At 44.6% G+C, this 26,544-nt stretch overlaps 1 protein-coding gene across 1 annotated transcript; it reads left to right on the forward strand.

The window, feature by feature from the left end:
- Positions 1 to 502: 502 nt before the first annotated feature.
- On the forward strand, positions 503 to 18,528 carry nuak1b (NUAK family, SNF1-like kinase, 1b; the record flags this gene model as incomplete). Its single annotated transcript, XM_079224288.1, has 7 exons — positions 503 to 802; positions 5,958 to 6,078; positions 9,975 to 10,126; positions 11,285 to 11,350; positions 11,469 to 11,588; positions 13,151 to 13,283; positions 14,123 to 18,528. 7 exons carry the CDS (start codon positions 503 to 505, stop codon positions 15,220 to 15,222), a joined length of 1,992 nt encoding a protein of 663 aa, XP_079080414.1. The 3' UTR covers positions 15,223 to 18,528.
- Between the last annotated feature and the right edge of the window lie 8,016 nt (positions 18,529 to 26,544).

The following is a 26,544-nucleotide window of genomic DNA, read 5'->3' on the forward strand; positions in this document are numbered from 1 at the left end:
GGGATAGAGCTTGCACATACATTATATAGCCAATATATCATATTTGAATCCAACGTGTGTTCGTTCAGCTTCCGGCATGCTGCCTGCTGTCGAAATCTGAAAACACATTTTATTACATCTTGGCACTATAATTATTTTTTATCCTGTGATACAGGACTATGTATCAGGTAATTATGTACCGATAATGTCCTTTTTAGACCTGTGTGATTAATCCATTAGTAGACTGATTAGGATAAAGAGATAATAACCTGAATAGGTAGGAGGAGGAACAAAACAATCTGTTCACTTTGATCAAAGCCAATTGATCAACCAAGACAATCTGGAAATGTCAGTTTCCACATGTAATAATAGGCTATGACTAGTAGGCTACGCGTTATTCCTTGTAATTTATTTATTTATTATTACTATTATTAGACCTTTAAGTATTATATTATCAATTTACTAGGTAGGTAGTTTGAAATATTTAACAGTGGGAAGGTTGTGTAAACACTTCCCTAGCGAGATGGAAACCGCTTATTTATCGCCCCACCGGGGGCCAACCCTTCCCCAGGCCCAGAGGGGCCAAACCTCAGCGGGCAAACCGGCGGGAGGTGACCTCTCCCCTCCACCACCAGCTCCATCCCTGCCTGCCGGCAGCTCAGCCGAAGAGACCCCGGCAGGCAGTGATGGACGGAGAAACTCTGGCGTGAAGAAACACCACCACAAGCACAATTTGAAACACCGCTACGAGCTGCTGGAGACGCTGGGAAGAGGCACCTACGGCAAAGTCAAGAAGGCCATTGAGCGACGCTCCGGCAGAGAGGTGAGTCACTTAAGAGATGCTTGTAGCAGCTGTAAACATCTGTCATGATGCTTTTTTTTGTGTTTGCCCAGGGGCTTGTAGCCACTACAGAAAAAAAACATTGCTCCTAAAATAAGTGCTTTGTTGGCGTGTGCATGTCCTGCCCCCTGGGAATTTCCCCTCTATGCTCAAAAGGGCCCATGGGTCCGGGGAGTTGTGGCTGCACACGCCATGTCCTATGCGGGGCCTCACGACCGGATGCTTTAGTGCAAATCCGGCTACTGACTGACTGATGTGCCTCCAGGGGTCCCAGTAAACATCATGGAAAACCGCCTACAGTCCCGAGAGATACTACGAGGGCTCACTCATATTTCTTTGTTTGTTTAATGTTTCAGACACATCCTTTCGGTTTTGTTTTTATTTTGCTGTGAGTTTCTTTGCTTGAGTCAGTCCAACACTTTCTGTTTCTTTACGTACACGCTATATATATGTATATATATGGCTGTCTGTGCCCACCATCTGCTGTAATGTACTTGCAGGACGGCACACGTTTCCAAATATTATTTTATTTCCCCCTGTGGCAAAATTTGACCCCTGTGTCCGATCCGGAAGGACGTGAGGTGGTTTCCATGAGCTGAACATGCCAGGGGGACACTCCTAGGTCAACAATGTCCCCCAATGGTTTCATAGCTCCTGCATGCTTGATAGGGGAGCCGTAAACCCTTCGGTAGGGCTACTCTCAGTTGGCCTGTCCCACTTGGCACCTTGTCCACCTCTGTATGTTTTCCCATTTGTTATTATTACCATGGCAGCAGCTCTAATGGGAAGCATTTCACTTTCACTTGCACTGTAAAATTGCTCAAGGCATATATTGACTATTTCACTGGAAGGGTCAAAATACATTGTTTTGACATTCTGAGCTTGAGTTTTTGTTTCCCCGAAATCAAATTGGCTTCTGTAATGTATTGTTTGAACGATTAACAGTATTTGACAGCCACTCACACTAGATTGTTCATGCGTGTACATTCGTAGTGTTTCTAAAGCCCTGCTGGTGTTAATGTTGACATTAAATTAAATGACGTCCCCCGAACCAAAATCCTATTTCCATGAAGGTTGCAATGTTTAGATTCAGAGAAGGCATCGAATCAATTTCATGGTTATTTTGGAGGCTGTTGTCCGTGGAGCTATTGATCTGTATTGCATGACACAGACAGCTGTTTCTGTCACTTAACCTACCCTCACTGATAGAAATGGAGTGGGCAAAATAACAGAAAACACCTGTCAGTATACAAATAACTCTTTGTAGGTCAAAACACATTGGCCCAATGCCTTCTGTTCTCCTGTAATCTGCTGCAAATTCCTGAGCATAGCATTTAGACTTTAAATAACATCTCAGGAAAGTATAGGACTTCCTTGCACCACTGTGTTTCACGTGGGAGTTTGTATATCTTAGGGAAGTCCTCCTGGGAATCAACGCCTCTGCACATGGAGTACCAGCAGAAAATAGACCTAGAGCCTGACTGCCGGGCCGCCTCGCGGGCCACGTGTGTCTGGCACTGCGTTGTTAGAGTTTACTTGACCTCTGACTCAAGGTCAGTCCCTTGTGTCCGTATGGCAGATGCAGCCCTGTGGTGATTATGCAATCCCCCCCCCCTGTACCCTTTCCCTGGTTCCTTCCTCAAACCAAATGAGACGAGCAGAGAGAACCAAGCGGCGAGACAGACTGAGAAGGTTCTGTGTGCCACTGGCTGTTTGTATCCACATGTGTGGAATAAGCTGAAGGCACTTAGAGAAGATTGATTAGATGTGGGCACATTCAGTGTGTCAGCGAAAGTGGAACTGAGTGACTGTCTGCTTTAATCTGCAAAGCCATATGTCGTAGTGCTTGGCAGCTCAGTGGAAACCCGACATTATATGGAGGAGTGCAACTGATCATAGAGATCATAGTGGGGATATGTGACGTGTGCACAAGCCTCGAGAACAGCGGCTCTCAGTGTGGGGTGCGGGGGTCCCCCAGTGACCCCTGGCACTCTGACAGCGGGTCCATGCAATGTTTTCAAATTCATTCACTTAATATCTGATCCGTGCTGACATTGAGTGAAAGCAGGGCACACCCTGGACAGGTTCGCCAGAATATCGCAGGGCTGTATATACACATAAGGCATCATATTTCAACAAAGAATAATACAACATTTATATCTGCAAGACATATGGAAGTGAAAAAAATAGACTACATCGCCATACATGAGGGGGTCCCCGGTATTTTCTCTATCTTGTAAAGGCTGAAAAAAAGAGAACCTCTGCTCTCGAAGGTGTGTGTGTGTGTGTGTGTGTGTGTGTGTGTGTGTCCTGTTTGTGTACCCGTGAGAGAAAGACACTGTGTGTCTTAATGTAGTATTTGCCATCTAGGTGACTATAGTAAAAAGGTTGTGGTGACAGCCAGGCTGAAAATGGGCAGTGACACATGAAAGGCCATCCCCAGCAGGAAATGAGATTGAAGGAGAAGGTTAATATCCTGTATGGGGGATCCATCACAGACAGGAGTGGGTGAGACATAGGGAAGCCCACCACCATAACAAGACGGGGACAGCTTTCAGATAAGGGGTTTAGAGAGTTATATTAATACAAGCTTAAAGTACCAGATTACATCATTCCCCAACAATGGATTCACTGGAGAGGTACGCGAGAGGGGGGGAAACACTGACATTCCTTTGCTATATGTGGTGCCGTTGATGAGGTATTATGATTCCTGGCTGTGTTTGAGAATATAGTTCTCTGGAAAAGTGACGGGCCTCTTCCTCCCACTCACTCTCTCTGTCTCCCCCCTGATTCTGACTCAGACACACACACATGCACACACTCTCGCAACACAACAGATGATCGCGATCTTTAGACTAGAGAACGCAGAGAAGGGTGAGCTTGTGATGAATACTTCATCTATTTTAATGGCCTGAGAAAGCACCAGGAAGATGTCAGGCTCTGCTGAAGCGAAACATGGACTTTCACTTCAAACAGCTCTGTTGTAGACAAGGAGGAAGAGGGGAGGGGCCAGACGAGACCCGGCCCCATACCTGGCAGGGGCCGGCGTGGGCACCGGCGCAGCGGCTGTTTACTGTGACTGACAGTAATAGGGATCCACTTAAGGACAAGCGTAGCTGTGTCAGCCGGCCTGGCCAGCTGGCAAGTGGCTGATCTGAAGTCCTGTTTAACGATCCACATCGGGGTCAGGGCAGGGGAACATGAGGAGATACAGCAGAGATGCATGGCTTTGTCTCAAGCCCAATATGGGAGAGCTGGCTCACTCAACGGGTTAACATGCAGTGAGGAATCAAGATCATGGCTGTTAAAGATTGATTACTACCCTTTTTTTTGAGGAAAAAAACACAAACGTTTTGGTTTCGGTCAGCAGTTTTACAGAGGAAGTTTTCTTGCCTTTTGCAAGTAACTTTTGGGGGTAATTTCTCAGTTGTGGGCTAAATTAATGAATTCCTGAATTAATTCCTACATTAAATCCAGGAAGGTGACTCACATTCTGCCTCACTGTTAAACAACACCAAAGTCAACAATGTTACTTACGTTTTGGGAATCAGTGATAAAACGTTGATGAATCTGATGAGGTGCAGAAAAAACACCGGCGTTAAGACACAAACAACTTTTTCCCAATTATGTGCACTGCATGTGGACCCCTGGACCCCATCTTGTTTATTATGGTATCATTTCTTTAAATTCTATGTAATCAAGGCATGCACTGGAAGGGAACCATTCCGGTTTGGGGTTATTTTTATTGATGTACACGGTAATTAGCTTGGCACTCGCTACTGCCTGTGGTTTATGCTGAATGGAATAAAGCTGGGCTCCTCAGAATATCACTGCCTCGCGAGGAGAGGACAAAAGTTTAAACTAACAGAATTCAGAGCTAACAGACTCTATAGAGGCCGGATCAAAGCAAACTCAGAACTGTTTAGGCTACAATTATAGTGACATGTGCTAGACTGTGCACTCTCAATTGGTTTCTTTGGAAAAAGGCCCCTAACCTCTCATTTAAGGAGTCCATAGGCATTGAGGTTCAATTGCATTCAGTTGCAGCCGACTCGTCCCCCGGTGGCATCGTCATAACAACGGTGAACAACCGTCAAATCAACTGTAGTTGTTGACTGTTGAACCTCGTGCAGCAGGCCCATTGGAAAGGCAAGTAGACTGAATCACTTCCTCAACCGCTGCTCGTTCTGCCGATTCCTCAATAAAACTCACAGCAGGCCAGCTTTTTAGGGCTATTTGAAAAGTAGGCCATTAGCTGTTGTTAATTAGAGTGACTAAAAATAAGAGACCGGCTCGCGATGTCGTGTCTTCTCAAGGACTTTCTGACGGGGGGAGGAAACCGGGCTGTGCAGGTTAAATACTGACGTCTGATGATTTATGGAGGAGCACTCTTGACCTCCATGCCTCCCAGCCTTCCTCCAGGGACCATGAACATTTAACAACTCACCTCATTTTCATGATCCTTGTCCTCCTCAGCTGTATTTCGGAGACGACGGTTGCTGTGGAAATCCCACGTTTTCACCTTGTGAATCTGACTTCTCATCTCTCTGTTTCGAGACGGGTCGGGGGGTCCAGATCGGAGACCCAGCCCAGACGCTGACTACTACCTAGTTAAATGTAGGCTCAGGCCCTGGAAGAGGACAAAGCAAGCTTCCATTATGGCATCACATGTCTGGTTGTTTTTAACCTTCATTTTGCTTCATACAGAAAAGAGGCTGAGTAAATTACACAGTGTGAGACTACGATGACACCTCATACCTTGTTTGACTCATCTGGCTGTCATAACAGCGAGGTCTGGTAAGGAGGTCAGAGGGGTGTATTAGGGGAAGATATGTAGCAGTACAGTACATACTGAGCTGGCTCACATGTTTTCACTGAGACAGACAGATGTCACGTGTGCAGTATGTACTCCTCGTGAGCCATGTACATTTTAAAGTGCACTGATAAGATAATGAGTGTGACAAAAATGTGCTTTGGTCTCATCCTGCTCCGAATGAAATCAGTGCAGTTATCTAATCGGTTTAAGTGGACAAAAAGGGAAATGTGTGGCACCCAAGCTCTCTGTTACTGTGAAATCTAAATGTTATGTTTTGCTCCAAGCCAGCTGACCAAAGCGTCCTCTGTCCCCTGTTTCCAGGTGGCTATCAAGTCAATTCGGAAGGACAAGATCAAGGACGAGCAGGACATGGTTCACATCCGTCGAGAGATTGAGATCATGTCATCCCTCCGCCACCCACACATCATCTCTATATATGAAGGTGAGGGTTTGCTGCATATCTGCAAAGACGCACGACAAATCATCCACGCCCGTTTGCCTTGAACGCACATAAAACAAAAACGCACCCCTCTCACCCCTCCCTCAACTCATTCAGCACTTGTGGCCGAGCTGCAGGATTGTCATGTTATGACATGCAGATGTCATAATAAGACCTGGACTACAGCTCTGGGATGTTATTCATCTCATCTGCTCTGTCTGGCTGCCAGGGCCAGTAAAAGTCTGGATGGATTTTCCCGGTGCATGCCTGGATCTCTCTTGAGTGTGTGTGTGTGTGTGTGTGTGTGTGTGTGTGTGTGTGTGTGTGTGTGTGTGTGCGTTGAAAGTTTGTGTGCGTAAGAAGGGTGGTATTCTAAGGGATTGCCTCTCCCACATCTAAGAGGTCTCATCTCTTGTCTCCTCTGGTCTTGATCTCAGGGCCAGACATCTGCTGATACTTAGAGACAACTGCAGCTGGGAACCAGACTGTACTTGTGTATGTGTGTTTGCATGCGTCTTTATATATCTGTGTCTATGTATGAGCCTGTGTGTGTGTGTGTGTGTGTGTGTGTGTGTGTGTGTGTGTGTGTGTGGTTATGGTTATGTGTGTGTGTGTATTTTAAGAGAGGTACTGAATTGACCTGAGTCACCCAGGCATGCACCCTGTCTGACAGTGCTATGCAGAGGGAGGAAAGGCCTTAAGCCTCCCCTGGAGCAACATCAGCATATATCTACCCCAGGAAGCAACTTTCTAAATATCAAAGCCTTCATGTCGGGCTCAAAGAGCTCCTTCTTTAAATATGAGCCCCTTTTGAATGACCTTAACTTCACTGGAAGAAAACATAGATTGGGATTAATGGCGATTGGTGAGTGTAAAGGTTAAACAATTCCCATTGAATTCTTTCAACATAAAGCATGCAATTAATCATGGCTTATAATGTAGTCTGGGTCTATGTGCAGGCCATTAAAGTCACAAGGCGCTGCGGCGCGAGCCGGTTTCATGTGATTTGTGACTATTTTTATGCCTGTGTCAACCAAGCAATGGTTTCAATGCCCTTTTCAGGATAGCTGCCCTGGCACAATGGCAGCCGGTTGTGTGCCACAGCCCAAACTGGTCTACCCACTGTCCTTTGTTCGGTGTTAAAGTCCCCAGGTCGTTATCGGCTAAGTGAATATGCGACAAACATCACTATTTGTCATGGGAACGTGCCAGCAGTCCGCTGGAGGGCCAAAGTGCAGCCAAGTTGTATGTGTTTCCTCGAAAAATGATTAAAAGAACACACACTTTTATAAACTCCAAGAAAGCTTACTCCCTTACAGCAGCAAACTCCACCAGACTCGATGCTCTCGCTCTTTGGTGTTTCTCTTCAAACCCACCGTTTACTGTTGTGGCCTGGCCTCCACCCAGCCTTGCCTTAGAGATATATAGGAGGCCCCGCGACTTGTGTATCCGGCAACACCCTCTTCAACAGCCCCTGCTAACTGCCTTGTGTGAAGCAAAGCTGAACCAGATGTTTGTGTGAAGATTGATTTTTACCACTCCCTGACATTCTGCATCCATCAGCATGCTGCGCTGGGCATTTAAAAGCAGATTTTGCTCTCCGCTCCTCAGGCGAGGAACCCTAGTGCCCACTGTTTAAGACAAACTCCAAAGAATACTTTGAATGCAAGAAATACATCTAATACATTAAACTAAGAAACATGTTAGTAGCACGTTCATGTATGTAGTAACTGACTGGCTGACACAAGTTAAAGGAATAGTTTGAGTATTAAACACAGTATACATAATCTGCACTTATCAGATCAATACCACTCTCATGTCTGTACAGTGACTTTGATGCGACAGCCAGCATGGGACTTTCTACCGAATCTACAATTTTTCAGTCAGGATAGTTTTCCCCCCTGTTTCTTGTATTAAGGCTAAGTTTAACTAACCATATAGCCGTATACTTCATAGGCATATACTATTGGTATGGATCTCATCTAACTCTCAGCAAGAAAGCTTTAAGGAGGGAAAGGGAAATACGGAGGAGATGTACATTTTGAACAGACACACACAGACTGTGAGTTTGATTGTATTCATTTCATGCATTCTCTAAATGTGACATAAGCCTAGAAGGTCAGTTAAAGATCTGAAGACCTTTTATCATGGTAGCTAAGTTCATTAATACTTAACTAATTGAATAAATGCTTGCTTATTTATTGTCTGCATCAATAGTACTCCACCACTCCTCTGTGTTACACGTTGTAATCGCTTTCTTGCCCCTTTTGCAAGCTTGCAACGTCATCTGTCATCAGTGAAGGCAATAGGTGCTACTAAGTCAGATCTGGAGGCTCGACCTGTGAACAAAGCCTGGTGAGTGACAGCGAGGCTGTCGCGGTGTCCGGCGTGCCCAACGGGCTATAACAGACCCAAGTTATGTAAGCCATGTAATTACTTCATCACCAGGGGTTAAAGGTAAATGCGAGTGCGAGCCGAGTATCGCCCCACGAAGCACGACGCTACCACGGATCACCGCGAGTGTCAGTCCAGGTCAGCGCTCTGTCCACCAGGCAGAACGCTGGTTCTGCTCTGCCCTCCCAGGTGCTTTGGCTTATACACCCCCGTCTGTTACTCCCCCGAGCAGCCAGACAGTCACAATCAGAGAGCATTACCATCACTCAGCAACTGTGTGTTTTTGTAGAGGATTATGTCTTTAAAAGGACCCTGGGATTGTTGGGGGGTGGGAGGGGAGGAAAGTAGTGTGATAAACTATGAAGGTGCTCACTCAAGGGTGCAGAAAGCAGAGCCCCCTCACCCCCGGTGACCCTGCTGCGTGGGAAAATCAACCCGTACAATACGGAGCGACATGACTGACTGTGTTGTTGTCATCTCCTCAGCATTCCCTCAGCCTTTCTCTCTGTCCTTCTCTCCCTGCCTCACCATTTTCATTTCTTCCATGCCAAGGCGCTGGGAGAGAAGGATGTTGCCAAGTTGAAATTATACACTGGAAGGCTAAATACTGACACAGAATGATATGTTTCGGTGACTGCAGTGGGATGGGAAGGCATTACAGTCATACAACTGTAATAACATTACTATCTCCGGTCACCAGATGTGCAACGAGTCCCCATTTTAATTCAAGTGCTGCTCTCAGTTAACGCACAAGACATTTCAATTACTTTAACTAGTAAACAGAAGATACAAGATCAGCTCCATGACTTTAGCTTGGCGTTCTTTTATAACTCACACACAGAAATACACGAGACAGTTGAATTCTCTCAGAATAAACAGGGTATGCTCTTCCCCGTATTGAGTAACACATTATTTTCTTCTTATATGAGCCCAGCTCTGCCGTGAAAACGTGAAAGTTGTGTTGCCACAATAAAGCGTTTGCACAATAATTGATGTGATATGGACACTCAGTGTGGTGGTTAAGAATGTGGGAGATTGTTAAATGTGTTGACATGATGCAAAGGTGGAGTGTGATGTGTCAAGGACATTGCTTGACAGTGTAGCGCACACCCTCTGTCTAAAAAGTGAACCCTTTCCCTCCGTGACTTGGTTCCTGCGTTCTCTCTTGTTTTCGCTGGTCTCTGGTCTCCGAGGAGTGGGCTTGATTGAGTTAGCGGCCCCTCCTTGCTGTGTTGTGAAGGAGCCAGACACACTAGGTGGGGTTAGGGTGATGTAACCCTGGGAGAAATGTCGAGATGTAATGTGCTCCTCTGGAACTTGTATTCCTGCTCCAAAACGACTGGTTTGGGGGACTGGTTTATTCTGCTTTTTACATTTTACAATGTTCATTTGTGCTTCTATTACGATGGAATGAACTTGGAATGACTTTACAAGTTGTCCTCCCACCTCTCTTTTGCGGTTGAAAGTAGATATTAACGGAGCCCAATTGTTCTGTCATTTCCCAGTGTTCGAGAACAAGGACAAGATCGTGATTGTGATGGAGTATGCCAGCAAGGGCGAGCTGTACGACTACATCAGCGAGCGGCGACGCCTGAGCGAGCGGGAGACGCGACACTTCTTCAGACAGATAGTCTCCGCCGTGCACCACTGCCACAAGGTGAGGAAACGAATACAACGCTATACATGGAGGAGAAGAAAAAACAAGCGCATTCTGTCTCTTGGTCACCTTCTTCATCTCTCTCGCACACGTCCAGACTTTGTTTACGAGGCCACCGCATGCTTATTGTAACATTAACCATGCACCTCCACAGTATGCCTTATAGCCAGTTAATCTGCAGGCACTACACAGTATGCTTTTCTTGGCGCTGGTGTTTGGGAGTCATCTGTTTCTGAGTGAAGAAGGAACACAGGCAACTCTAATTCAGGCTTACGCTCCGATTACAGTGCGCCAAACAGACCCTGCATTAATTCTGTCCTCATCTGTTGACGCACTGATGGATGTCCCGAGATACCCCCAAAGCTCCCCCCGAGATTAGCTCCAGCAACACATCACTAACTCCCATCAAAAACCAAAAACCCCCAAGGTCGACAGGGCTTGTTTGGATGGGCTCCCCTCTTTTCATCCCCATCCCAGCTGGAGATAGGGATGATGTCATGATCCTCAGATAGGAGAGTCCTAGACAGCCATGAATGATGAGTCATCACCACCAAGCACAGCCTGCCACCGGGTGGTGCGGTGTGAGTCACTGACACAACAAGTAAACAACCGTTTCTTCCTTGAATGCACCAATCAGGAGCATGAGAACATGAGCTCCCTGCCAGGCAGTAACCAATAGGAGATGCCATGCAGAGCGCAGCCCCCGGGGGGTCGAGTGACGGGCGAAGTCACTCATCCGTATCCGAGCTGGGTTCTTGTCTGTCTGTCTGCATACCACATGTTAATTCCAGGGTTGTTGGTTTTATTTATTTTTTAAACCCAGGCATTAACATTAACAGTATATGTTTTTTTTGAATCCCTTGATGTTGTGAGAACATCATTCGTGGTAATTACAGGCTCATGTTTACGTGACACATGTGAGTCGATTTTTGAAAAGAAAATCGCAGCAGATGTCAGCATGAAGACCCCAGAGGGGACAAGACCAATTAAAGAGTGCTAGACCAACAAGCGGCCTTGATTTCCCCCGAGAGATACAAGCTAGCTTTGTATGAGTAAATCATCTCTTAATACAATGGAGTGCTTATCACTCCGATCCATCTCTAGTGAATAATGCATCGACTGAGGCATAAATCATTACTGTGCTTTTTTTTCTTTCAGAATGGAGTGGTGCACAGGGATCTGAAACTGGAAAATGTGCTACTGGATGAAAACTGTAATATTAAGGTACGTTTTTGCCCCTTGCTCTGTGACTGAAATACCGCACCTCAAATTATCTTCGTGTGCGAGGGATTAACAATCAACACGGCTATAGCAAAATTTAGACGTACCCCTGTTTCCACAGATTGCTGATTTTGGGCTGTCCAACCTCTACCATAAGGACAAGCTGCTGCAAACCTTCTGCGGCAGCCCGCTCTACGCTTCACCAGAGATCGTCAATGGGAGACCTTACCGTGGCCCAGAGGTGAGGCCCAGTGAACAATGACAATGACTCAAACCGTGGCTGTTTGTGTGCGATTTACATTTTCAGCACAGGATTTCCTTTTTATGTATCCATCATCCTCATTGTCCTCCCTGGTTGTTAAATTATGTTTAAACCTCCCAGATTGCTCACCTTGTATAGCTTTCATAATTATTATCTCACTAGTGATTATCATCACCACCACATAGGCCATACACAAAGAGGTGGATGGGCTTTATTTTTTGCTTCTTTGATGAGATTACTGTTAGCCTCCAGTCAAAGGGAGGCCTCTCTTGCATCTCCGCAGTGGGTCAGCTCAGATACTGTCTGCATCCCTTCCCTGTCCTCCCCTTCCCACAATGTCTGGGTTCTTTGAAGTGAGGAACTGGAGGATAGTTTTTCCTCCCTTTCTCTTCATCTTAATGGGCTCGGAATGAGCTTCCACAGCCTCAAAGAGACACACATGGTCAAAGTCAAATAGTTTTGGTGAAAGTGAGAGTGAAATTGTCTCCCTCAAGCCACTTATCTGGCAATCCCAGACTCATTCTGAAGGGCGTCGTCTCTAAAATTGCATTGGTTACATAAAACAAAGCAACAAAACGGGAACAAACTTGCATTTTTAGATATTCAAGTCCAACCATTCAATTTACCGTAATTCACTATAATTTACTCCAGAGTGCTAAAAACTACAGCAGTCCGATTGCAATCAAAATTACAGAACTCCCGGTTTGGGGTGAGGCCACAAATTACAGCAAACACAGGCAACAAAATTAGAACACAACAATAGTTCGTGCCCTGTCTCGTCCTCGGGAATGGACCAACGACAACAGGAGGGAGAGACATTCTTGATGTGGGTCCAGAACCTTTGAGGAAGTACACTAGCTCTTTAACCAGCGCTATCTGATTTCCTCTTCCTAGACTACGTCTCATAGCTTCAGCCAACGCCATCAGACGCTCATTCCTCAGAACATCCTCCCTTAACCACAGTCAACACACACTGAGACAGGTCATCTGCTGACGAATGAATGGCAGCGTGTCTCCGGCGAGTCATCAGGGGCCAGGATATCACGACTCTGCCATCTCTGCTGGACTCATTAGCCTCTTCCACTCCCACCACTTCCCACGTGGACACAAAGTCTTATGTAACCGCTTACTTAGAAAGCCACATTGCATTAGGTTGGTGGTCAGAAAAGTGCTTGCTTCTGCTTGGCAGAGCAGTACAGAGAGGAAAGGATTTATCTGCGTGAAAAACAAGCCATTTCCCACCAGCGTACTGGCATTTGTCAAAATTTCTACGAAGCATGCGACGTCACAAGCTCCTTAACAGAGAGGTTTTGTGTGATGTTAGTGACGTGATTGTGGTGCTCATTAATGTCAAAGTGAACTCAAAAGTATAACTCATAGCTCTGCTCTGATGTCGAGCAGAGCTGAGACATTACTTTTGATTTAATCAAAACATGAAGACTGTATTTTTTAGACTTGTTTTATTGGCCCGCTGCAGGTGTGTGTACCATGTATGCTTTAACAAACTAGTTTATGAACCATATATTTATTGTTTTCCCCAGGTGGACAGCTGGGCTCTTGGGGTGCTGCTGTATACTCTGGTCTACGGGACAATGCCATTTGATGGTGGAGACCACAAGAACCTCATTCGCCAGATTAGCAACGGCGATTACAAAGAACCCACTCAGTCCTCAGGTACTGCAGGAACCTTTGTTTGTTTTTCTCCTGTTTTTTATTATTATCCTGCTCTGAAAACACACTGGATCCCAGTGCCCTTTATAAAACTATATCATAAACTATACTATAAGGCAACATATTGTTCCGCTGTACTGCAGATAGTCAGTAAGGTACACTATTTGTCATACACTGAAACCATTGAGCCGTCTTTCTGTCTTTTTAAATTGCGCACTCGCTTTATATAAATTCCACAAATTACTCCAAAGTCCATTAACTGTTAAATGGAATATGGATCCGATTACTCTCAATGTACACATATCGGAGAATCTGCACAGTCCATTATGTATGATGCTTTCTGTTGATGCAAAAATGCCATTTATAATTAATTTGAAGAATAGGTGTTTTTATGGCTATTATTATTGAGTTCTGAATGACACCCAACTAAAGAAACTCACATGGTGTGAATTTCAGTTTTTTTAACTGTAGATGCATTATTGTGGTTTACACTGTTTAAACAATGGAACAATAACATGCCACATATTTACCGACTACTACTTTAATTAAGGATATAAAAGCACTTTAGTTATTTTAAAAAGCCTTTTAATTGAAAAATTGCAACTTATGTAGAAAATAAAAATAAACTTTCGATAAGAACCCACATCAACGACGGCCAGTTCCAGCGTCTTTGGATTTCAACACCCTCAAGTAGTGCTTTCAGCATCAAACTCACTCTCCACTTCTCCATTCAGTTCTTGTAATAGCAAATAATGTGATCAAATACATTTTTATACCACGTGTTGTGCAGTACGAGACGACTTACAGATTCTTCTTCTTCTTCTTCTTCTGTTTCCTGCTAGACGCCCGAGGACTGATCCGCTGGATGCTGATGGTGAACCCCGAGCGCCGGGCCACAGTGGAGGACATAGCCAACCACTGGTGGGTAAACTGGGGCTGGAAGAACAGTGTGTGTGACTGCGAGACCCAACACGATCACGGAGGCTCGCCCATGCTGGCCCGCTTCATCGACTGGCAGAACCGCACTGAGCCACGTGGTTCTGGAGCCAAGACTGCAGCCATTCCCTCGCTGCTGCGCCAGAGGCCCAAAAAGTCCAAGAAGGAAAATGTTGAAGCAGGACAGGCCCACTGTGGAGAAGAGGACAAGCCGGGTCTGAAGAGACCCAAAGGGATCTTGAAGACCAGGGTTACTGGGGAGCAGCGGTCTGCCAGTCTGGAGGAAGTGCTGTTGGGCCAGGCAGCGCTGCCTCAAAAAGCCGAAGGTGGAGACGGGGCCTCAAGTCCAGATCAAGAGGAAGAGGAAGAGGAGCTGAGTCTGGGAGGAGGCTCTCCAGCAAAGATGGTGCCCTCTCTGCCCAGGAAAGGCATCTTAAAGAACAACCAACAGCGGGAATCAGGGTACTACTCCTCGCCAGAGCGCAGCGAGTCCTCCGAGCTTTTAGGGGGTGCCAGTATGTCTCTGCTAGCCACCTCCCCGCCCAAGAGAGCGATGGGGAGAAAGGGCATCTTGAAGCGCAACGGCAAGTACTCCACCTACAGCGGGCCTCCATCAGCGGCAGCGGTGGCCAGTGTCCTCGGTGAGCCTCATCCCTCCACTGACTCGGGTCTGTCCCGCAGTCAGAGTCGGCCCTCCAGCATAGTCGGGGAGGACAGCTCCGCCCTGTCCCTGTCGCCCAGCTCCCTCAGCGGGGCCGAGTGGCATCCCTCCACCACCCACCTCCGCCCAAACATCAGGGCCTGCGCCTCGGCTGAAAACCTGCTGCAGCTCGCCAACTTCAAGGGTTTCCAGGCAGCCCCGCCGCTCCAGGGATCCAAGTTCAGCCGCGGCCCCAAAACGAAAGGCTCCCCGGGGGACAATGGCAGCTTCTCCTTGCTGGGGGACCTGGAGGACATGACTCAGGTGTACCAGCAAGCCCTGGACATCAGCAGCAACCTCACCTAACAGATGGGTGGCAGAGGGAAATGACCATGATGGTGTTAGTGTATGTGTGTGTGTGCATGCGTATGTGCGTGTGCAGATGTTTATAGGTGACATTAAACGACCAGTGTGTTACTGGGATACACCTTTTGGGAAGTAGTGGTTTTCCAAATGGGGCTGACATTTTGATGGAAATGATATGTTTTCGCACACACACACACACACACACACAGATAGGAGGAAATTCTGTCAGGGTTAGAAAGGATCTGGCATGAGAGAATGCCACCCAGTCTGCTTTCTTGGCCCGCCCATAGACTTTGCTGTGTTCAACATGTTTACATATTCAGCAAGAAGGCAAGTTAGAATCACAAACGCAGCAACCAGCAACTGGTTGGCTCTCCTTGTGCACGACCCAATTTGAGTTTGAGTTTACAAAAGCACCTTAAAACTCACACAGAGCACATGCTTTTGTGATCTTTACTTCCTTTGTAAAAAAAAAAAGAGAAAAAAGAAACAAACCAGGGTCTTGTTCCAAAAATGACTGACATTGCTGATTATTTATTAATATTTTTGTAGCTTTTTAGGTTTAAGTGCAAAACTGGTGGGCGCTGGCTGTTACTGGAAGAGTCCAAAGCTCCTTGTCTCCAACTCTTTGTGTGGAACTGACATATATAATTGTGTTACTCTGTGATGAGAAACATATATATATACTCAGCATATATAACTGTGTCTGCGCTTGTAAAACACGCAGGCAAATATACCTTCATAAAAGCGTATGTCCTATATATGTGTATGATACTAGGGAATATGTAGGAAGTGCCTTTTTTGATTCATAATGAAAAAAAAATTATGTATGTCATTTCCTTAAAGTGGAGGGAAAAGCCAGGCCAACCTGTCACCAGTTGTGCTTTTTTTATGTTATTTGTGAATGTGGAGAAACCCAGGGCCTTCAGTGCACAGCTGACTAGCTTTACTTGTTTTGGGGTTCAAAGGTCAAACTCAGTTGAGATCAAACAGTCTCCTCTCTTTCCTCCCGGCTCCTTCCACATGTAGAATCACACACAGATATGCCGGGATCCACAGGCGGCCTCAGACAGACCTCCTCTGTGTTCTTTGTCAGTGCTTAAGCCCATAGTTTGGTTTGTCAGCAGTTTAGATGGTTTGGTTGAGCACAGATTTGCTGGCAGCACCAGAGGTCTGGAGGGACTCACCTCGTGGGGCATTTAGTGAAGGGAGATGGGGCAGACACCATCTCACAGTCCTGGAATGTGCCTGGCTCTCTTAACCTTGGAGGTTTCACATTTTCGGGGCTACCTGAAAGAACAGGCTGTTTAGCGAGAGCATCTTTTTTTTTTTTTTTTTCTTACCAAAGACATATGGTGGTTTCTATTGTCGGGCTTGTTAATATCTTTCCCAAAGCTCTTCAAAACAGCACCGTAAGATTGTTTGTTTAGGCTGCTGATGACTCAGCAAATTCTTCAGACAAAGGCTGGAGACGTGTTGGTGCTAGAGATCTCTATCAGCTTTGGCCCGACTCAGCACAGGTGGGATCTGTGGTGCATGCTCAGCCCTCCAGCTGTGTATACTGGTCCATTATGTCAACGAAGCACAATTAGCCAGCTATTGTTTTCATTTGAGAGTAAGAGAGAGGCAGCGAGTCGAGATTTATAGCTAGAGGGAAAAGAAAAGCGTGTGAAAGAGTGATGCTTGGAATGGTGATGAGGTTAGAAAGGACTTTCCTGTAAAACACAGGAAAGGTCAAGGAGTTAGATTTATTTTTTGAAGGAAACGTAATGTAGAATAGTGAAAGTAAAGAAAGTGAGTAGAAAGAGTAGATGGAAAGTTTTTTTTTTTATATACCAAAAATGTAGTGAAGGCTTGGCGTGATTCAGAGGAATGGATAGGTCAGGGACTAATGGGAGTTCTCTGGACTTTGACTTGGGAATCCCCATCGGTGAATGAAATCATCCCCACATTGGCTTTACGTCACGTTTGTTTTGATTTTCTTTTTGAGTTTTTATTTGAGATGCCGAAGGCTGTTGATACAGCTTGTCTAGAGGGTCGGTCGGTGTGTGTGATTCGTGTGTCCTGCATGGCAATACAAAGTGTGTAACACTTTTCCACAGCAGCAAAAAGTGGGAGAACGGTGACTGACATCATCCAAAATATCAAATGATGTGAATGGAAAACCATGCAGTAAATGACCCAGAGGAAATGGATCACATGTTGAATGTTTGCAGTGGTCCTCTCGTGTGAAGGTCCTGGGTATTGATTCCAATGAAAGACCCGTTGCGTATTATATTGCATTTTATTGCCTTTTTTTTTTATTGCATTTTATTGTCAACTGGATTTACAGTGAGAAAATTATACTATGTTAGTATTTTTGTTCCATTATGCTTCTGTTTTTGATTTTCCAAAATATAAGAAACTTTATATTGCTTTATGTTATGGCAGAAAATACTTCCTTCCTGGAAGTATTAGAATTTCTGGACAAATCTGATCAGAAGTTGGTGTAGTCTCAGTTTCCATCTGTTTTGCTACCCGTGTGGGTGAGAGAAGTTCAGAAGTAGTTCATTAAAAACCTCCAAATAGCAAAAATGAATTGGCATAGGGTCAAAATGCAAGATTATGCACTAATCTGTGTATCAATAGCTGACCCTAAGAATATTGCATTTGCACCTCTACCAAAGTTGGGGAGGTGAAATGCGTCAGGAGTAAAAGGAAATAAAGCAATGGAAAGAATCTGCGGATGAAACTTTAACTCTGCCAAACTGGAAATACGTGGTGCATATCTGTTAGTTAGCAGTAAGTCTAATCATAGGAAAACTTGACTGGATATTGTTATGACAATAATAATAAATTAGTATTATTATGTTATTTAAGTATTATTTTTGTTAAGGCTCATTACTATTGATGGCTATTGCCACAGTTTTATTTTTGTCTGTTGGTGATCCTGGACTGCCAAGGTGGATTAAGTTGTGTGCCTTTGGTATCTTTCATGAACATTTTTTTTTTTTTTGATAATGAAAATTATTATCAATGTGTTTTTATACTTGTATTTATTGGTGATCAAGCCATTTAATTAGTTTTGTCCAAATACTCCCTGTTCATGCTTCGGCCTGCTTTAGACTGCGTGTTGTGTTCAGGTACTGCACACAAACACATAAATCGAGTGGCATCATCTCATTTTGAAAGCAGCGGTCGGTCGTGTATTTCTAAGAGTAAGAAATGAACAGTTTCTCAAGTCCTGTAAAATGTCTTAATTCATCCATCCGGATGTAGTTCTACTCAACACAATGCCTCTGTAGTACTGTATCAACTCAAATAAATGGATCTTGAAAGTTACACGTGTTTTGTTTTTATGCTGTGTGTTGTTAAAAGTGTATTTCAGACATTCCCTTGAAGTGGAAAGTAAAGCCAATACATATGTACAGTATGTTACATTAGGATCAATACTGATTTATATGACATTTACATTGCATACCTTTATCCAATTCACAAAGTAGGCCAAGATTGCTTCCTTCCTTCCTTCCTTCCTTTAATCTATTTCCAGAGTTCAAGTCTCCTGAGTTCAAGCCTGACTTTCAAGGGCCGATTTAAAAAAGTTATTTCTGGTTTGATCCAGTGGTGGAGCTGGATAAACAAAGGATTCCCAAGGGTCAGACTAGGGCAGAATGACAAAAACTTCCTCCAACGCTCGTCTTCTTGGGACAAGTGAGAAATAAACTATTACTGGAGACTTGTCCTAATTTCTTTTCAAGGATGTGTGACCCAAAAGCCTACATGAAGGCAGGAAGGAGGTCAGCAGTGGTGATCCACATCGCAAAGGTGTTTCTATTTGCATCCTAAACTCTAACATGATGAGTTTAATTAGTTTATGGGGCCCAAAATGTTTAGGTCAAAATGCCACAACTAAAAGAATACAGTTTGAAATAACTTGTTAAAACGTTTGCTTAAAAGCAAAGCAGAGCTACTGCCGAGAAAGTGAAATCAGCCAGTGTTTCCACACAGCCTCTGCCTGAAATTAACTTGATGGATATTTAAGTGATACTCCACCCAACATCTATTTTTAGGCATTTAAAAGAGATTCCCTGTAGGCTTGAAAGGTGGCTGTAAATCTTTTTACAGTTTTATCCTCCTTTTCCTTGCACAGCACTTCTGGTCCTGTCAGTTACAATAAAGTCCAATAGAGACCAGTTTTTTTTTTTTTTTTTGCAGTGGAAACAAGTATCAAAACATCCACAGAGAGCTTTTTAAACAACCGTTGCAAAATATTCCATTCTGCCTCTGTCCATTCGTATGCTCCAAATGTATCATACTGCTGTTAAAATACTGGTAGAACTTTTATAAAAAAATCTCACATACAACCTTGTCCAGCTTATTAGTGGGCATACACATTCATTTATACACATTGGGGTGCCCACCTCCTGCTCTTCCATTGCTCAGGAGAACTGGCTGTCGGACGTTTGTTGCTTTGTTATTGAGAAAATAATGTTTGAGTGAGATGCCAGTAAACTAAAAAAGTAACAATTATAACAAATGGGCCAGGTTTACCACCTGGTAAACCAGCATGTGTTACAAAGGCGCAAACTAATGTACATGAGGCATGTATAAGGACTGAGATGAAACCAGCCTTTTGTCAAAAATATAGTGATTAAAACTGAGCATAGACTGTAGCAGCGGAGGGGTTCATGGTGCAGGAGTGGAGACATTATTGAGGCCAGACATCCTCTGCCGTTGCCAAACGTGTGTGCATTTCATAGCTCGCTCTGGCTTCAATCGATTCAGGTTCACTCTCCACATAAACATACTTCAGGGATGATTATTATTGTTTATTGTCCATCACGTTCCCAACAAAAAGGAGTTCCTCGCTTTATCTGTAGCGTGCAAAAACTTTCTTGGGTTTCGTTTTCTTCCCTTTTCCCTCTCTGTACCCTTCACATGCTCATATTAAGATAAGACAACCAATCAATAGGACAAATGAAAAACATGTGACTGTGGACTTTTGTAATACTTTTTCCAATATGAAAATTGGCCACCATTGAAAGTGATTACAGCTATTTGAATTCAACTGATCACTGTGTTCCATGTTGGACAAAAATACAAACTTATTACACCACTTTTACCCCTAAAGAAGACACGTGTTTTCATACTGATACTGTTTGTCTTGAGGGTCAGTCTGTGTGTGATGTGTGTGTCCTGCATGGCAATAGAAAATGTGTTTCACTTTTCCACAGCAGCAAAGTGACTGACATCATACAAAATATCAAATGATGAGGATGGACAACCATGCAGTAGATGACCCCGAGGAAATGGATCACATGTTGAAAGTGTGCAGTGGTCCTCTCGTGTGGAGCAAAGGTCCTGGGTATTGATTGCAATGAAAGACCCGTTGCGTATTATATTGCACTTTATTGCCTTTGTATTGGGCAAAAATCCTCAGGGCGGTTGTTTGACGAAAGTGTTGACATTACATCTTCAATGAATAGAGTTGTTTTTTTGGGACCCAGCACACCTGCTGGTAATTACTAGACTATAACAGTCTCTGGAGGAAAGCAATTCTTGTCCTTAGAAAACCGACAGAGTCAAACAAACAGCAGCAGACAACACGGAGCGGAGAACATAGTTCATGTCTGGCTCCGGGAAGAAACGAGTATCTGTTTTTAGGACTTGGAGACTCATTTGATTGTCGAGGGAGAACATTGCTGCTGCTGCTGCTGCTGCTCGGTTAATTTGATCCACATTTGGCGAGGGGGGAGTGGGTGGCTGGAAGCTCTGCAGTCGTTCAGGGCTTTGGTCCTGATGAGTAGGACAGCAAGCCAGACACAAGCTCCAGTCTTTGGAAGAAGACAACATCAAATACTTTTACAGTATAGTCCACAGCAGGTTTTAGGTTTCCTCAATCACACATTGAAACTGCTATCCCAAGTCTGAAATTGGCCTTTGTAAGCTCGTCTGAGCTATAAAACTGTCCTTTAAGCCTTCTATTTATAAATCCTTCTACTACAACAATATTTTCTTTTGTCACACTGACAGTGAGCTACAGAAAGTTACATCAATCATCTACTCAAGAAAGTATTTCTTTTGGGAAGTTTTCTCTAAAAGAGCAATATAATTGTCCTTGGAACAAGCAGAGGTCTCTTTTTGTTTCAATGCAAATTCCAGTTGTCTATGTCAGAGGCAAGCAAGAATCAGATGTAACACTACAAGCAGAGGAGAATCAATACGAGGTGATTATGCAACAATTTAAATGCTTATGGTATTAAATTGTTAGTCGTATTCAAAGTCCAACTCAAACAGTGTTTTGGGGAAGAAACATCTTTTGAGATTTCTACGGCTGCACCTCTGACAGTGATATGATCTGAGTTTCAAAGGGATTTTCTTATGTCTCTAGAACAATTTCTGGTTCACTTTTTGACCCTTAAATAAAGTCCAGCTGCTAGACCCTCTGAACTATTCCCTCCTTCACCCTCCACATGGAGAAGGTGAGCCGTTTGCCCCTGGATGTGGGGGTTTAATGGTGGAGACCGCATACCCAAAACGCCAAACAACACTAGACCCCTCTCCACATACCCCTTCCGGTCCTTTAGTTTGACCCCGACTCTATGCCTTCCAGGTATGAAAGTCTGCATAATGTAGGAGGATATAAGCTCTTCTCTACTTTTACCGTGAAGCACAGACTTGAAAAGAGGCCTCTCTCTCTCTTCGAAGCCCCCCTCGAGCTGCCTCAGATAAAAGCCGTCACACGCAGAGGGATTTTGGAAATTTACATGCGTTTCAAATCACTTTACAACTCCTTTTGTCTCCCCAAAAGAAAATGGCTTCATAAGAGGAAAAAGGTGGGGATGTACTTTAAATTGAGCAAAAAGCTGGCACAGGATTTGGCGAGGTCAGTGCTGCCTTGGCTCGTCGGGTTGCTGTTGCAGGCAGGATGTTCAGCAGTGAAGGTTTAGGGTGGCTGTTGTAAACCGAGCTGCCCGTTCATTGCAGGAAAAATAAACAGAGGGCCGGGCCTGAAGAAAGTCCTGAGTACAGTGAAGCATGTGTTCCCTTGCTTAGCTGACACATTGTTTTAGAAATAACAGTCTGAGAGGCCGCTTTTCAATGCTTTTTGCACATACGCACACAAATGAACGTGCACGTTTTTATAACCTCTTTCATTCGTTCTCGCTCTCTCAGAAAGCACTCACACAGGTTCCCGAACTCACAACGCTGCAGGACTCCTTTTCCTCTGCGCCGCTGTGATAACATTGTGACTGGATATGGAATGGAATAAAGCACCCTCCTTTCCTGCTCAGCTTCCACTCCTCTATCATTCATCCTCCATCCAGCGGGCTCCCTCCACACAGCCAGCTCTCCATCCCTCTCCTGTCCAGATGACTATTTTTAGCGGCAGCGCTGCTATTCTGGAATTTGTTGCTGACTGGCTGCTGCTGGGTGTCTGGGCGGCGATCTCTTCAGGAATGTCTGGCCCACTCTCAAACCACTCCAGAGTCCCAGTGCAGGGTGGACGGCTTGGAGCTCTGATTACAACTTTAAGCTCGCTGTAGCTTTAGCTCTCCATCCAGCAGAAACACTGATTGAGGGGAGAGAACTTTTTCTGTCCTATACCACTTTTACTTTTACTTTTGTCACTGTCTATATGTGTCGTATTTGTACCTGACAGTAGGTAGTCAGGACAATAATCTGTTAACACAGTGACTTTATGTGGACACTCCCATTTGGTGCTCACATGGTAAACCATTACAATTTAGTATGTTAACTATAAATTGTAATGGCTTACCCTGAGAAAAGATCAACACAAGTCTTGTATCGACCAGCGGCCAGTTAGCTTAGCTTAGCATAAAGACCGGAAACAGGGGAAAACAGCTAGCCTTATTCTGTCCCAGGCGGCAACCTCGAGGTCTGAAAAGTGAAGCCAATGCAGAAGTACCTTGAACTTGCACTCTTTCTGATAGCCAGCAGGGGACGACTTTGGGGCGTGGCTACCCTGTGATTGACAGGTCGATGCAACAGCGTTGTCAGGTCTGGGAGTTTTCCCGTTGTTTTTGTCTTACAACTTTTATCCTTTTAAGTTTGTTTTCAGTTCATGAAAGTGAATTGTAATAATTTTTGGTTCCTTAAAAAGGTTGGTGTTGGGTTGTGCTTATACCTCCATCGTCTCATGTCACTTCTGGTTGGCGTCTTGCAAAAAGATTGCGATGGCCTTAATATCGAATTTCAAATATCAAAACGGCATTCCACAAACCAACGGGTGAAACTTTTACCAGCATCTGTAAAGATCTTTTGTGAGATCCCAGCCAAGAAAAAGCACACCATTTACCTGTCAACATGTGCACAATTGACATTTTTAGACTTGTAAAGATTGAACAAACAAGATACGAGTGAGCTAGAGGTGCTGGTAGTTGGATTTATTTAGCATTGGAATGAGCCAGGCGAGCTGTTTACCTTTGTTTCCTGTTTTCATGCTAAGCTAACTAGCTGCTGGCTATAACTTTGTTTTTTTTGGACAGATATGAGAATGGTATCGACCTATCCACCAGAACTCGTAGCCAGAAAGCCAACACGCATAGATCCTACTGTGTTCTATTCCTCTAAGGTAAGGGTTTGGGTTGATGTCAGGCATGTCGTAGTTGTGATTAAAGTTCGGTTAAGTCTCCAGGAAATGAATGGAAGTCCATGCTCACATGTTTTGGTGTGTTTGTGTGTGTGTGTGTACTTGTGTGTGTGGTCCATGAAAAGAAAATAAGCAGCACTAATGGGAAGTTTTTCCTGTCTTGGATCCGGCTTTAGGGGTTTCAAAGCAAAATTGTTTGCAGTAGAGAGAACGCCGTCCAGGCCCACCTGTTGCTCATGATTGCAGAGATCCGCTTGAGCTGGACCTTGTCAAGAGACATGCTGCAGTATGCCACTCAATAACATCAATGGACCGGGCAGGCCCATTCATTCCACAAGATTACCCAAGCAGAGGCGATGCACTACAATGCAAATGCAAAGTACATAAAGGCATGCCTGAACTGCTAAGCAATGAGAGAGATGCAATCGGCAGTGCTGCTCACGTTTCCTTATCTATCACCCAAACATTCAGAAGTGACAGAGCTACTTAAGACAATACTGCTGCTTGTCCATTCAGTAAACCATGAATCTGTAGATGCTTTTTTCCGAAGCCATAATGTGACTGCACAGGGTTTATTTCACATACGTCTACATCTTTTTTTAATGAGATAGACCCTGCCCTTCCAAATGGCAATGAGAGTTCATCCGGTGAGGGAGTGTTTTTCCCCCAGGCCAAGTGATTAGGGCATGAACAGGAGGGTGTAAAAATAACACGATGGGACGCAGCCAAGTCTATTAAAACACGTATTCACGCACACTTTGCCTCTTCAGAAGCCAAGAGGAGGAAATGCTTCTCTGGCACCCTTTTATTGTATTTCCTGAACTGCCGATCCTCAAGCCGCTGATAAGAATTCCAATCACACAACATCTTGTTCTTGTTAGGATGTACACGGCCGAGTATGAAAAGTGAATAGTCAGCAGTGTGAGCAGGGATGCAGCTAATTGGCCTTGGCCCTTCCCAATAAGGGGATGTGGTTTAGCTCCAGTATGGTGGGGCCGAGTCTAGGCCACGGAGAAGAGAGGAGACTGGGAGGAAGCCCGTCAGACGCTGTGGCCAAGCCATCCAGCTAACCGGCCAGCCAGGTAATTAAACAGCTTTCAGCACTCTGTATTAGAGTTGTCTCTCTCCGGAGTGTGAAGGGCCGAGGCGAGGGCTGGGAAACAAAGTATTTCTTGGCTAAAGCTCAGAGATGTGCGGCCTGGCTGCTCCTGGGACCCAATCTCATGGCCGCAGAGTTTTAGCACTGCTGGTTTTAGCTCATCCTTTTTTTGTTTTTTTTTGTTTTTTGTTTCAGAGGCTTTTTGCTTTTACCAACCCCCACCCCAATCCAATTCACCCATAGCTTTAAGTAGAAATACAGCAGAGAGAACTGGATGGATGGATGTATCCCCCAGCTGGATAACATTCCTCTGGTTTCCACTTGTGTCTGCTTCTCGTTTTTTATGGGTCAGTGTTTCTGTGATTAAAGTTTCTTTTCCTTTTTCCCCTCCCTCTGCTTTTCCACTCTCTTTCCATTCATAGCTATTTTCCTCTCTTCCCTTCTCGCCTGTCCGTTTTTCATGTGAATTTAAATAGTCCCCAACATTTTGACCAGGGAAATTCCCGTCCAGTTTCGTCCTACAGCCACTTCACCACTGAGAAAAAAAAGAAGAAGAAAGAAAAAAAAAAAGAAACCTCATTTGTCGCATCCTCTAAATATAGTAATTTGAAAGTTCAGTCTTGCAATTATTGTACCGGCTTTAAAGATGTGTTGAAACAATAAATACTAAGTTGTCTCTGCTCAGTTGTCAGTGGTGTTGCAGCATCACTATCACACTTTCTCACGCTGCCACCCGACATAATCTCTTCACATGGCTTTATCAACCATACCACCTGACTGGCCATCCTCAAACTGATATTGCAGTGATTGATATGAGCACGGGTGTGGACTCCTTGTCCCGCTTCCTCTTCCTCCGCTGCTCTCCAGACGTGGTTTCACACGGAGGGGGGACTTGATGAGCCTCCAGGTGTGAGATGAATGATTTGGGCATAACCGAGGACAGTATGTTCATTTGCTTGTCAATAAATCTGGATCACGGCCAGTAACCCGATTGCAGCATCCATAAACTGGCTCAATGTTTGACCACAACAGCCAAACACACATTTATTCTCGAAATTCCAATTTGAAATGAGGTTTTAGCTCATCATTAGAAATTTGTGTTTTTTTTCCCACATCCTGTCAATTAATCCTTTTAGAGTAATCAATTTGCCGAGTCTCGTATTTCAGCAGATAGTTTGGAAAAGAACACTCTGTCCATTACGATAAACTGCTCAGAACAACTATAACCCCGTATCACCAGGAACATTTGTTTTCTTTTTTTATCTGACCTCTTTGCCACATTCAGAAAACTTGGTAGTAAAACCCAGGTCGACATTAATCCCTGTCAGGGTGGTCCATCTACTGTTGTCTCTTTTTAGAAGGGAGAGGTGGGGGAAAAAACTTCCCAGGAGTATGTGGGGCCTGACATTCGCTATCCCATTACAGCCCACCTAAGACACAGACATGCACATAAAACAACGTGAGACACAAGGTAATGAAGTGCTAACCACTGAGGTAATCACTCTCGGAGCAGCGACCCTGTCCTGCGCCCTTCTTGTCCTTCCACCCTTGGCTCTTCCTTTCTTGGTTCTGTCTTTCCCTCCCTCCTCCTGTGCTTCTACAATAGTGTGTCACTGATGAGAGATTCCAG

Source organism: Taurulus bubalis (assembly GCF_910589615.1).
Source record: "Taurulus bubalis genome assembly, chromosome: 9".
Taxonomy (NCBI): Eukaryota; Metazoa; Chordata; class Actinopteri; order Perciformes; family Cottidae; genus Taurulus; species Taurulus bubalis.